The 13,629-nt window shown below is 36.2% G+C and overlaps 1 protein-coding gene across 1 annotated transcript in view; it reads right to left on the reverse strand.

Moving 5' to 3' along the window:
* Luzp2 (leucine zipper protein 2) overlaps window positions 1-13,629 on the reverse strand; it is a 367,538-nt gene that overhangs the window by 170,532 nt on the left and 183,377 nt on the right. The window contains exon 4 of the mRNA XM_027404754.2: window positions 7,706-7,787. Coding sequence (XP_027260555.1) covers window positions 7,706-7,787 — 82 coding nt within the window. The remainder of the gene's footprint in view (window positions 1-7,705; window positions 7,788-13,629) is intronic.

The following is a 13,629-nucleotide window of genomic DNA, read 5'->3' on the forward strand; positions in this document are numbered from 1 at the left end:
ACCCCCAAGAGTTGAATGGCTATAGAAGAAATAAAACACAAATGTCTGAGAAGTATTTAAATAAATGTTCAACTCCTTAGTCGATGGGAAATGAAAATCAAAATCACTTTGAGATTTTATCTTACACCAGTCAGAATGTCCAAGATCAATAAAAAATGGCAGGTAGTGATGGCAAGGTGTGGTATAAGGAACATACATTGCTGGTGGGAGTGCAAACTTGTCCACCCATTGTGGAAATCAGTGTGGCGGTTCCCCGGGAAAAAGGAAATTGATCTACCTCAAGGCTGAGCTATACTACTCTTTGGAATAAAATACAAAGGATTCTACATCTTACTACAGAGACACTTGCTCAACCATGTTTATTTCTGCTCTATTCATAAGAGCCAGATATTAGAAATAGCCTAGATGTCCATTAATGGAAGAATTGAAAAAGAAAATGTGGTACATTTATACAATAGAATATTACTCAGCTGTTAAAAATGAAATCCTTAGGTAAGTAGATAGAATGGGGAAAAAAACATCGTCTTGAGTAAGGCAACCCAGCCCCCAAATGACAATATGGTATATACTCACTTGTATGTGGATGTTAGTTGTTAAATCTATAAACAGACTGCAATCTATGTAACTTCAGAGGTTAAGTATAGTGTTAGGAGCTGGTGTGTCAGGGATGAGGGAAGGGCTGGGTTACCTTGGGGTGGGTTGGTCACTGGAACTATGGGACCAAACAGGAAGGAGGAGGAAGGTCAGTGAGAGAATAATATGGTGAGGACCAGCAAAATCTAAGGACCATTTGAGGGGTCATATGGAATCCTAATACAGCAGAAGCTTCCTAAAACACATATGAAGGTGATCTAAATGGAATGGCCAAATAATGGGAGAGATGGTACCCCAACTGAAAATCTCTTGTCACCAAATGAAGCCACCAGTTCCAGGAATGGGTTACATCCAATCTAATTCATGACCAAAGGGGCCTCATGGGAACTCCCAAACAACCCAGGCCATTTCCAAGACTATTGGTTGCTCTCCACAAACTGATGATTAGGCCTATTGCTGAAGACAACAGCTACACAAATCATTAAACATGGAGCAGTCAAACTGATGCCTACATAAAACTGTCATCCCTACTGACCAGTGTTCATGGTACTCAAAGGTACAATTATAATTTTATTATTTTTTTTATTTTTCTGGATGCCTCTTTATAGCCTAATGAGAGAGAGAAAGATATGGAGTCAGGTAGAAATATAAGGGTATTTAATAGGGAAAAGCCTTACTTACAGAGCGACCTAGCCAGCCGGCGTGGCAGTAGTCTGTATGCAAGCCCCAAAGAGAAACCGAAAGCGAAAATGCAGTCACCCTATGTCCCCTGACCACGCCCTTGCAAGCTTGTGAGGGTGTGGTCAGACACACCTGTAGCCAGCCCCTAAGTAGGCGTGGCTACAGCTTCCCCTACAGTATAGATCTGGGTATGTGGGGAAGTGGGAAGGTTCCACAGAATAGAAGCAGAAGGGTCATTGCCAAACTCTTTTTACAAGGCTGTAATCACTTTGATACCAAAGCCACACAAAGATATAACTAAGAAAGAGAACTACAGACCAATATCCCTCATGAATATCGATGCAAAAATACTCAAGAAAATATTGGTGAATCGAATCCAAGAACACATCAGAAAAATCATCTACCATGATCAAGTAGGCTTCATCCCAGGGATGCAAGGATGGTTTAACATACGAAAATCCATCAATGTAATACACCATATAAACAAACTGAAAAAGAAAAACCACATGATAATCTCACTAGATGCTGAAAAGGCCTTTGAGAAAATCCAATATCCCTTCATGATAAAGATCTTGGAGAGAACAGGAATAAAAGGAACATATCTAAACATGATAAACACAATATACACCAAACCAATAACCAACATCAAACCAAATGGAGAGAAACTCAAAGCGTTTCCTCTAAAATCAGGAACAAGACAAGGCTGTCCACTCTCTCCATATCTCTTCAATATAGTACTTGAAGTTCTAGCTAGAGCAATAAGACAAGAAAAGGGGATCAAAGGGATACAAATTGGAGAGGAAGAAGTCAAACTTTCACTATTTGCAGATGATATGAAGATCTAATTGTTGCTTTTTTATTTTATTGAAAATATTTTTCATACAATATTTTCTGATTCTGGTTTACACTCTGGTAGGATTTGTTGAAGGAGGCAGAGGCAGGAGGAACTGTTTGTTTTTTTTTTTGTTGTTGATCTAGATAAGTTTGGTTAGGGAATTTTCATTTTCTATATTGTTTTTGTGAATTTTTTTCTTGGTAGATCCTTGAAGATTTTCATAGGAATTTTGATAGAGATCTCATTGAATCTGTGGTTCTCATTAGGCAGTGTAAAAGTTTTCACAATATGGAATCTTTTCTCCATGAACATGGGAAGCATTTCAATTGTGTGTGTTTGTGAGTGTGTGTGTGTGTGTGTGTGTGTGTGTGTGTGTGTGTGTGTGTGTGTGTGTGCTTGTTTAATTTATGTAACCAATGTTTTATGATTTTTATGATAGGTATATTTCCTTTGTTTTACTAAATGCATACCTATATATCTGTAGCCATTGTAAAGCATTACTGAATTGATATCCATGTTAGAAAATTAACGATCAAAATGGGAGAACATTATTGACATTTGCTTGTGAGTTTTGTACCCTTAAACACTAAGAAATTCAATCATAACTTAAAAGGTCTTTTGGTAAAGATTTTTGGAGTTTTGATATATTTGATCATAGTATCTGCAAAAGTGATGATTTGAATTTCACTTTCTCAGTTTGGATGTCTTTTCTTCCTTTCTCTTGCCTGATTGCTTTGATGAGGACTTCCTGTACTATGCTGAATAAAAGCCGTGAAAATTACCATTCTTTTCTTGTTCAGAAAGCTTTTAACATTTCTATATTAAATATGATACTAGCTTTTTGATTCTGTAAGTGATCTTTAAATTCAGATATAGTGCTTTTTTTTCTAATAAGTTCAACTTTTTTCATGAATTGACATTACATTTTATTAGGTGCCTTTTGTGCATCTGTTGATAACGTATCCTTTTTCTTTCATGCTATTGATATAATATACTTCCATAATTAATGTGACTATTTGAACCATCCTTGAATTCTTTTTTATGAATTCACTTTTTTGATCAAAAATTATTATAATTTGTTGATTTATCAAGTTTGATATCATTTTAATGTAACTACAACACTGTTCATGAAGATAATTGCTTGTCATTTCCCCCCTAGTGTCTTTACCTGGCTTAGTTAAATATATTTGTAAAAATTCCATTGTCATTATTTATTTACTTTTAGAATAACGTTAATGAATTTTAATGAATATTAGTTCTTTTTATTAAGAATCAAATTTAAAGTAATCTCTTTACCACTAAGCATTTCTTTGCAAACTAGTATTTTTATTTGTATTTCTCATTAATATAAATAATGCTGAGAAATGTGGTCTGTATTTGTCAAAATTAAGGAATGATTTATCCATTGTAAATGAAGTATGTTATTATAGTGAATTGGAATATATTTCAATATAGTACTAGAATTTTTGCATATATAGAATCATATTTTTATCTGTTCAGAAACTTTATTGGAGGTTTCTTTTTTAATTTCTTTTTTATTTTATTTATTTGAATTACAAACAAGATTGATATATTTGAAATAGTTTACACTATCAATTGTATTTTAAAGTATTTGTTCATTGGCTCTGCATTGTTCTTACTTACAGATGGATGTGTTTTGAAGCTGCAAGTATGAAGTTTCACTGCTTAGGTCAGAGGAGTGTGTGATGATTTCAGTTTTTCTCGGGTTCACAAAGATATTGCTAGTAACACCTTTGTTCTGTAAAGATTTTGTTTAGAAAATATTGCTATCTTAGCAATTGTTTTCCTCAAATTTTATTTTGTATTATTTTTCCTAGTATGCTCATGTAAATAGTAGTATTTTAACATTTTCTATACATTTTCCAAATGTTTTTATTTTATTTTGTCCGATTTTAAGATTTTTGTTAATAGAGTTAAGCTATTTTAATTTATTATGGTTTCTAGCACATTAGAATTTTGGTTAATTTGGAAGGTTGCTTCTTTTTCTCCTTGTATTTAGTCATCTTCTAGTTCTGTCATTATGGGAGTGTGAATAACACAGCTCATGTACATATTTGATCACTCTCTGTCCCCGGATGTTCCCAGTTGTCAATTCCCATGAAAATTTCCTTGCATAAAGAGTTCCTACTATGGAAATCAGATGGCTGCACCTAAGGTTACTGAATTATACTTGCTTTCCTTTCATCTCCTTCTTATCTCTTTGCAGGGAAGATCAAAGAAAACCAGGGGAGTCCTTTCTCTTCTGCACCTACAGTCACCTCAGGAAAGGCTTTCTTTGAAGTTAGTCACTTGGAATCTTTGCTTTATTCTATATGGTCCTCTTTTAGTAATGCATGTATTTTATAATTTTTGCCATCACATAAGGGAATGGATGTGCACATTTTTTTTTTTAACTTCAGTTCAGGAATGAAGCAAATCATTTGGTACTTCTTCACATCATCCCGCAGCCTTAAAACTAGCATTTTTAATAGAATGATTACACAGTTTATGTTGAAAATTGCTTTTCTACATTATAATATTCCAACACATACAATGCAAAAAGAATATCATATATTTTATGCTGTAATATAATATGCTTCTCAACACATGATCATTCTCAAATATCATCATGTTTTCACATACACTTTTTAAATGCCCAAGCATATATAAATATAAGAAAACACATGACTTTAAAATTATGTATAACAATTATAGTATATAACAGTAGTAGCCTATCTGTAGGTAAGAAGATACAAAGCATTATCATCATTGAATTGTCTTGTAATTATTAATGATAATGAAGTTTGAAATGTTCAGTCAGAGATCAATGTTAGGTAGGTGACACAGCTCACTTTTATAACAGGAACCTTTGCGACTCTGAACCTCAGAACAGTCTCATAGAGCTAATTGTCAGCCTGTAAGAGCAGCTGCTGGAAATCCATGTATAGCATCCAAATTGTGTAAGTAAATGGTTTTGATTAGTAATGACTTAGAGTTGAAATGTTAGAACATCCCTAATGATTAAGAATAGACTACATTATTTGAATCTCTCCTTGTCAGATATTAATCCTATGTCATCCCTGATAATGCTTACTGTGACATTAGCGGGTAGTAGTGACAATGATAGCCTACAATTTTGATGTTAGTTACAATTCATCATCTACTCTGCTTAGTACTGTGTGTGCACAGAATCATAATTACTAATGAACAGCTTTATAAGTATTCCAAGTAGTCAATAGGAGACCTGAGGGAAATGAAATGATCATATATGAATATGGAATTAAAATAGTGGGCAGAGAGGTAAGGGCAGAAAATAACTTCATGTCAACTATAGCCTGTATGCCAGATATAATTACATTTTAATTATAATAATATTATTATATTTCTAGATAACATTGTATTTTAATAATACATATTATTGCTATTTCAATAATAATAAAATCCTTATTATTTTACTGTGACACAATATCTTAATTGGATAAATTAGCCAACTGGCAGAACTTGATTAAGTCCACAGAATACCTGTTCCATTAGGAATTATCCTCTGATTAGTGTGCTAAGCCAGTCCCTGCAAGCAGGTTTAGGCTTTGCAGAAATTTTAGGAGTGTAGGGATGGGAGTGCTAAGGCTCCAAAAGAAATTCACAAGAAAGATGCTGAGAGCATGCTGGATGGAATACAGGGTCCCTACTCTGTATCCGTGGCATTTCTACAGTTGGATATTCTGTCTTTGGGTTTTGCTCTTTCAAGAGTGACTGTGTTCTCCTTGGAACTCTGTCTGCAAAAAGTGTGGGAATGGCTGTGGTGTGAGCTTTTGTTGCTCTGCCCGCTAGCAATGTAAAAAAAGCTAGGAATTTACCTCTTGTGAGTTACAACTTCTTAGGAATTAATCAATAAAACAAGGATCTGAGAAAACAGTGAATGAGTATGTCTGTTCTCAAGCCCATCTCTTTTTATCAGATTACATTTCCCAAGACAAATTCAAATGAAGTCTGATTTGGCAGCACAGAAATGGTATTGCAGACATCTGTCAAACATTCTAAGTCAGGTACTGAGGAAAGGGATGACTAGGAAGGTGCTAAAAACTGTCCCTTCTTTTACACAACATTTTGGTGTCCAGATAGCCAAGTATTAGAACATCCTACACAAAATCACCGAGTGTTTTCATGCCATCCAAGTATGTGCTATCAGGACAGATGGAAAAGATAATGAGAACTGCTTAACAGCAAAGAATCCTAACACAGCGAACGGGACCGTCATTATGAGAAAGTCTGCCCTCAGGAGTTGGCTGTCTTGGGTGACAAACTGACCTGAGATTCAGGAGCAAAACTCCACACTCTAATCAAAGGTGTTAGAAGCTTTGCAAATAAAAGACTCACCACAGAGTTTAGAGAGACTGGGATTCCTGTAACTGAGCATGATGGATACCTGCATTGATCTTGTTTCTGTTTTTTAAAACTGAGGCTTTATTTGACTGGTGCTACAGAGTTTGTTCCAAGAGCCATTTGCTGGACCAAGTTCTTTCTGACTAGCCCGATAGTGTGCCTGAAATACCCTTCTCTCTCCTCCTGCCTCCCTCACTGTAGCCACAATAGGTCATGTACTCCCAGTGCATGATCATGCTTTCCAATATCAATCAATCAGCTCAAGAATAATACACTTTAGTGTCATTCCAAACCACTTCAGACCTGCCCCAGTGACCTCAGGAGCAGATACACACAATGTGGGGTAGCTCCTATGTCTTGAGGCTACTGCAGTTGTTTACACTGCCAATCCTAAGACTTTTTAGATGCCTCACCATTGCATTGCCTCTGAAATCATAATGGGGTCCAGTTCTCTCTGGTGGCCAGCTCTAGCCTTCCCCATGTGGGCCCTGGACATATCATATGATCCCTCTTCTCAGTAATACATTCAAATCTCTTGATCTCTAGCAGACAAATTTTCTCAGGTACTATTTACTATATTTTTAAAGGCAGATTCAGGTACTAGATACTATATAGATGCCTTTGTAAGTGAAACAAAAGTGAGTCCGAGAAATGAAGTTGTATATCCCAGCATTGCTTCAGGAATCAATTTCCTGTCTCTGGTGCCTATCAGTGATAAGAGCCAAAGTATGAGTGTCAAAAGAACATTATCTTGGAATGAGCTGGGGAGCAGTTGGACCCTTAAAGTGTAGGTCTCACCTTATGAGTAATTCATAGAACTGATGACTAGGCAGATAGGATGGGCCTGACTCTGAGTGATTCCCATGATGTCGGGAACAGCGGAAAGATCTTCACAGGTTACCTGGCTTTCAGTTCAGTTTCCACCCCATCTAGGAGTCACTAATGTGAGCCTGAGCCAGTTCTCTGCCTGGTCTGCCTATTGATTTATCTCTCATAGAGAATAAATAGTAAGAACTAGAAGACCTCCAAATTAATCACAACATTCATCTTTTTCTTTTAGTAAATCATAGCAAAATATTATACTGATTAAAATGATTGTTGGAGTACACTTTTATATTTATGGTGTAGTTTTCCCCAGTGATGTCAGAAAAAGAAGAAATGACTTCCCAATCCCAAAGGAAAACCACAGAGAAGAAACACAAACACACTTACTGTGGCCTGATGTTTCTCTGCTTTTTCAGATGTCTCTCTAAGCTGATTCTGCAGGGCCTCCTGGAGAGACTTCATTTCTTCCCTAGGTTAGTAGAAAAAAGAACAAAGAAGAGATATCACACGACTCTGCTATTTCCAGGAACTTGACTAAAAAAGTTTGTCTATCCATCTAAGTGTAAAGAGCAGCTAACCATAATTATGAAAAGTTACAGCAATACAAAAGGATGCATCTAAATACACTGATAATAAAGGGCTTTCTTTTCATGCACATGCATAAAGCAGGTTATAGTTAAGGGAAATTGTCTTGTTATTATGTTTTATAAGAATCTCACAGTGTGAGTCACTGTGAACAATGAAATGTGTTCAATCAACTCAATATACCAACTGGAGTTGGAAAGCTAATTTCACTGACAGCATATAGGGTGTGAACATGCTGGGTCAAAAGTCATTATAGATGTCTGAAATTATTGTAACCTTCTTAATTGCTCTGTATTGTGGCTTAGATATACTTTATGAGGCCTGAGAATTTTTCATCAAAACACAAAGAAAAGAGATTTAGTTCTAATTATAGTTAAAGTGGCACAGGAAAGAAAATAGATGACTATAAATGCATGGACATTGTGTCCCAAAATCATAAATATTCATGGGTTATATCTTGTGTTGTGGGGGAGGGTTGGAGAAAAACAAATACTACATTGTCACTCATATCCACAATGTAAGTCAAGAAAAGTTCTCAGTGTGAGGGTTATTGGAGTGAAAAATGAAAATAATACAGTGAATATGCATGAAATATGATGTGTGTGCATGTATGTTCGTGTGTGTGTGCATGTGTGTGTACATGTTTGTGAACGTCATGATGAAAACCATTATTTTATGTGCTAACTTACAACACAAGTTTCCTCTTAAGGATTTAGAATTTGTGCATGTAGGATTAATGATATTTATTTGCTTTTACCACCCAAACTATACTATTACCTCAAAATAATAGATTATAAGAGTTAGTGTGTGTGCATAAGCACATGTGTGTGTAATAGAGTACACATATATGATATATGACTATGCCTAAAGAAGTTGACCCAAAGAGCAACAGCAACAAGGCAGAGTACTGTTCTATTCCATGAGAATCAAAACTAGTTTAAATTAGGCATCAATTGCTGGAAAACTAGCTCTGATAATTTGGGTAAATAATAAAATTTCCACCTTATAAATTTCTCCATTTAAAACTGGGTGCAGTAATATAGACACTTTGTAGGCTTGTAGCAAGGTTTAAATGACATAATAAAATGTTTAGCACCAAACCTAGAAATGGAAGTTACTTTTTGTACAATAATTAAAAGACCCAACCCCATAGAGGCCTCAAGTATATTCTTTGAGCAGGATGTCCTACAAAATGTGGTGCTGCTCTTTGTTCTTCCCTCTATCAGGATACTCTGTGCTCTGGATTTCTACACTAGGTACTGTAATCACCAAAAGTTAATTTTCAGGGGAGACAGGCAAACAGACAGACAGACAGACAGACAGACAGACAGACAGACAGACAGACACACACACACACACACAGAGAGAGAGAGAGAGAGAGAGAGAGAGAGAGAGAGAGAGAGAGAGAGAATGAGAATTTTGGAATCATTGTGGTCCTGGACAAACCCATACTACATGGTTGAAAGCTAAATTTCAACTTTCATGGGGGGTTTTCATATATGGACTCTTAAATATGGAATACCAGATTTTTTTCAAGAGCTTTTGTGACATAATAATTACATAAGGGTATAATATATAAATGCTAATACAATATAAAAGAAAATAAAAGATGACTGTATACAATAGACACATATGTTATCTATCAAATGAAAATATGATATCTGTGTCTCATAGAAAACTGATGCATATAGGGACACCTGCAGGAAGGCATTATACTACTTCTATTAAGTGGGGGGAGAAGAAAGGAAGGGTGCCAGAAGAAAGGAAAGAAACACTTTTCTGCAAGTACAGGTTGAAGTATGAGTTATACATTCAACAAAAAAGTTAAAATAATTTAACGATAGCTAGAGCTTTCATTCTAGATTTTATATGTAGACTACATATTACTAGTTTAAAACTAGTAAATAGTAGATCTAATAAGATTATATTATAAGTACAAGGCAATAAAAATCCCATATTCTGATATCCAAATGCAATCAGGGAACAAAACAAAACAATCAGTAATATATTAGTAAAAATTGGAGGAAGGGCTTGGAGGAAAGACTCAGTAATTTAAAGCATTTGTTCTTCTTGCAGAAGGATCCAGGTCCAGTTCCCAGCACTGTAACTCAAGATCCAGTTGCCATTTCTTAATTCTATGAAAACCACACATGCATGTGGTACATATACAAACACTCAACAAAACACTTTGCATTAAAAGAAAATACATGCATATAAATATAAATAAATACATTTTATGATAGTGGAATTTTATAAATACCTATATTGAATAGAGCTACTAAGCAGGACAACCAGCTTGGCCTTACAGCTATTAACCACCCCCCAGCACATTTGTTTCTGTCTTACATACATGCTTTGGAACCTGCCTTCCAGACTCACAATTTTTAGGAGAGATGATCTTCGGCATGCTTGCTTCAACACCACACCCCACTTGAGGAAGATTTGACTATACAATTAGGGCCGGCTGCTTCAAAGCCTCTTTGGTGCAGAGGTGAATCTCTAGTTCTAAGATTGGGCAGCCCCAGTGACAGGGTGACATTGCACACATGCTTGCTAGCTTAGTATAGGTTTTCGTATTGGGCAAGCATTGGGCAGCTAATTTGTGTGTTTTTCGTCACTATTTTTCTGTCAGGAAGGCATGAATTTCAGATGGTGATGAGCTGATATATCAGTCAGTAACTTATAGAGTAAGAGCTTGCCACTCTCCCAAGCTTCCTCCTTGTTCCCAGAGAACATGTCAATGGTCAATACTCTTACAGTGCTCTAAGTCAGTTTGCCTTTCTAATTTTCTAACTGCTCCTCCATCCACCAGAGAGAACAAATCATCCTTTCCCATTTACTCTTAAGACACTTCAAGACAACCTCAGGTTGATTTTTCTGCTTACAGCTCCTTAGTAATGAAGTGTTCTTTAATGTCCCACTATTGACCTAACTAACAGTCCTCTGTTAATATTACCCAGGCTACAATATATTATGAGCATGTTCTATTCAATAGTCAAAATAAAGCATTAAAAATCCCCTATCATCTGTCTACTAATGTAATTATCAGATACTTATCAGCTATTTATAATCTATTATTTTCCATCTCTTTCACACACATATATACACCCATATTTCTCTCATTAGAAGTGAGCCACCTACTTATCTTTTCACATAGTTGTATATGGATCTCTCATATCCTTTAGATTTACTTAAAAATTTGTCTCCAGATACACAGAGATACTTTATAAGTTTGCTATTTGTTCATGAAGGGAATTCTAGTTCATTCAATTTTGTTTTGAAAAAGTTACCTAGAGCCATGACTAAAATTTACTGAGATTTTTAATGCTGATTTAATGGTAACCCAAAAATGAGTTATTTATTTTCAACAAGTTTTTTCATTTTGTATACAACTCTGAAATTCCAGTGCCAATACATCTGCTTTCTTTCACTTTTTTGTTGGAACAGATGTTCAGTCCTTTGAGAATTTGTGTGTGAAGTTGAAGTGTAGATGATTACTTAAATGTATTTACAGACTTAATGCCATTCTCCTGAGTGACCTAAGGGTTTTTCATGTTATTATAAGCAGACACAGTTACCTGAGCAATACAGTTATAGCAATAGCGTAGGCTTTTCTTCATCTTTGTCACACCACAGGTACCACACCTATACCATCCTGTGGAAGGCTGAACTTTCTGAAACAATATGATTCTAATAAAAATGTATCTTCCTTACCTAGTCTTCCTGTCCTCTTGAGACCACGGGTTCCTAACTGTCTACATCTCCTTTTCATCCTAAATAGAGCTGGCAAAACAATTCTTCTGAATTAACTACTACACTTGCTGCAGAGCTGCCTACTGTGAAGTCTCAAGGCTTGACACCAAGGTCCTCCCCTGGAACACCCTTTAGAAGATTTGCCTCACACTCAGTTCTTCCAGCTTCCTCAATCCCTGGCAACCAGCTTGACTTATGCAGATATAATTTTTGTGTTTTATTCCTGTTATGTTTTTCTTCTTCATTTGCTTTATTTGAAATGGAATCATTTGTTAAAGAAATAATTTCCACGAATCTTACTTTATTTTAGTCAATAATTACTCCTATTGTTCATATATTTTCCTAGAAAAAATACATTATTAAGTTGTTACCATGTTGCTCAGTAGATATCCCAAACTTCTCCCTTTTAACTGAAATCTTGTATTTTTTTTCATCAATTCCTACAAATCCCAAACCTTCAAACCCCCCCCAGTAGAAAGGGGGACTATTAAACTCATATTTCTAAGAGGTCAATATTTTTAGATTCCTTCAAATGTGGCCCACCTTTTTTTTTTACAATCATTAAAATAATTAGCTTTGCTTTGCTTTGCAAATTAGGAACCCCAAACACACAGAAGTAAAACAAAACAAAACAAAACAAAAACTGGCTTAAACATTAACTAGACAGTAGGTGGCTAAGGGGCTGCCATGCCTGAAGCTCACTGGTGTTGCTAATGTAGATCACGAAAAAGACAAGTAAAGAGATAGCAAATTATTTTAGCATTAGTATCTAATAGCTAAAAGCTAAAACGCATCATTGTAAACAATGAAGATTAGTGCATGACACTGATATCTAAACCACATTGGTGAGCTGACCTGAAAGCATGTCAATGTCAATATGTGAGGTCGCAGTGGAGACCCAGGTTGATGACAGAACTGAGAATCAACTCCTCATCTGTTACTTGATATGTATAATGTTTTTGAACAGCATTTTTTGCCTGCTGATCAAAGAACTAGCATAGAATGATGTGGGCATTGAATTTGACTGTTTAAAACAGTTTCTTTGTGCAAAGATCTACAAGCAACCCCAACTACAATCTAAGCAATAGTTGAGAGGCTACCTTAAAAGCCCTTCTCTGATGAGATTGATGACTACCTTATATGCAATCCTAGAGCCTTCATCCAGTAGTTGATAGAAGCAGAAGCAGACACCCACAGCTAAACACTGAGCTGAACCCTGGGACCCAATTGCAGAGAGGGAGGAGTGATGAGCAAAGGGGTCAAGACCAGGCTGGTGAAACCCACAGAAACAGCTGACCTGAGCAAGGGGGAGCTCTTGGACCCCAGACTGATAGCTCGGGAACCAGCATAGGACTGTTCTATACCCCTTGAATGAGGATGTCAGTTTGGAGGTTTTGTTGATCAGTATTTATCCCTAGAATAGCAATGTACTTTGGGATCCCATTCCCCATGGAAGGATACTCTCTCTGCCTAGACACATGGGGGAGAGTCTAGATCCTCCTCCAAATGATATGACAGACTTTGAAGATTCCCCCATGACAGGCTTCACCGTCCTTAGGGAGCAGAAAGGAGATGGGATGGAGGTTGGTGTGGGGCAGGGCAAGAGGGGAAGGTGAGGGAACTTGGATTGACATGTAAATGAAGCTTGTTTCTGATTTAAATAAAAAGGAAAAAGGAAAAAATCAAATCCCAAGAATATAGGTCTCACTTAACTTCTTTGAGCCTAACACCTTTACCAAGTCACTGCCTGAAATGCAGACTCTCAAGTCCCGTCCAGAGACCTGTTTTCATACAGTATTGGACAAACTGCATATGCACCCAAGTGTACACAAGAAGGTAAGGTGACACATTACAGTAGATGGATTTTGATAAACTTCCTGGTTGTGTTTTAATAGTATTGCAAAAATTAGGGTGGGGAGGAAGTCTTACACTAAAAGGAAAAAAAGAAAGAATAGAAAGGAATATAGAACTCC

This window comes from Cricetulus griseus, chromosome 3 (assembly GCF_003668045.3).
Source record: "Cricetulus griseus strain 17A/GY chromosome 3, alternate assembly CriGri-PICRH-1.0, whole genome shotgun sequence".
Lineage (NCBI taxonomy): Eukaryota > Metazoa > Chordata > Mammalia > Rodentia > Cricetidae > Cricetulus > Cricetulus griseus.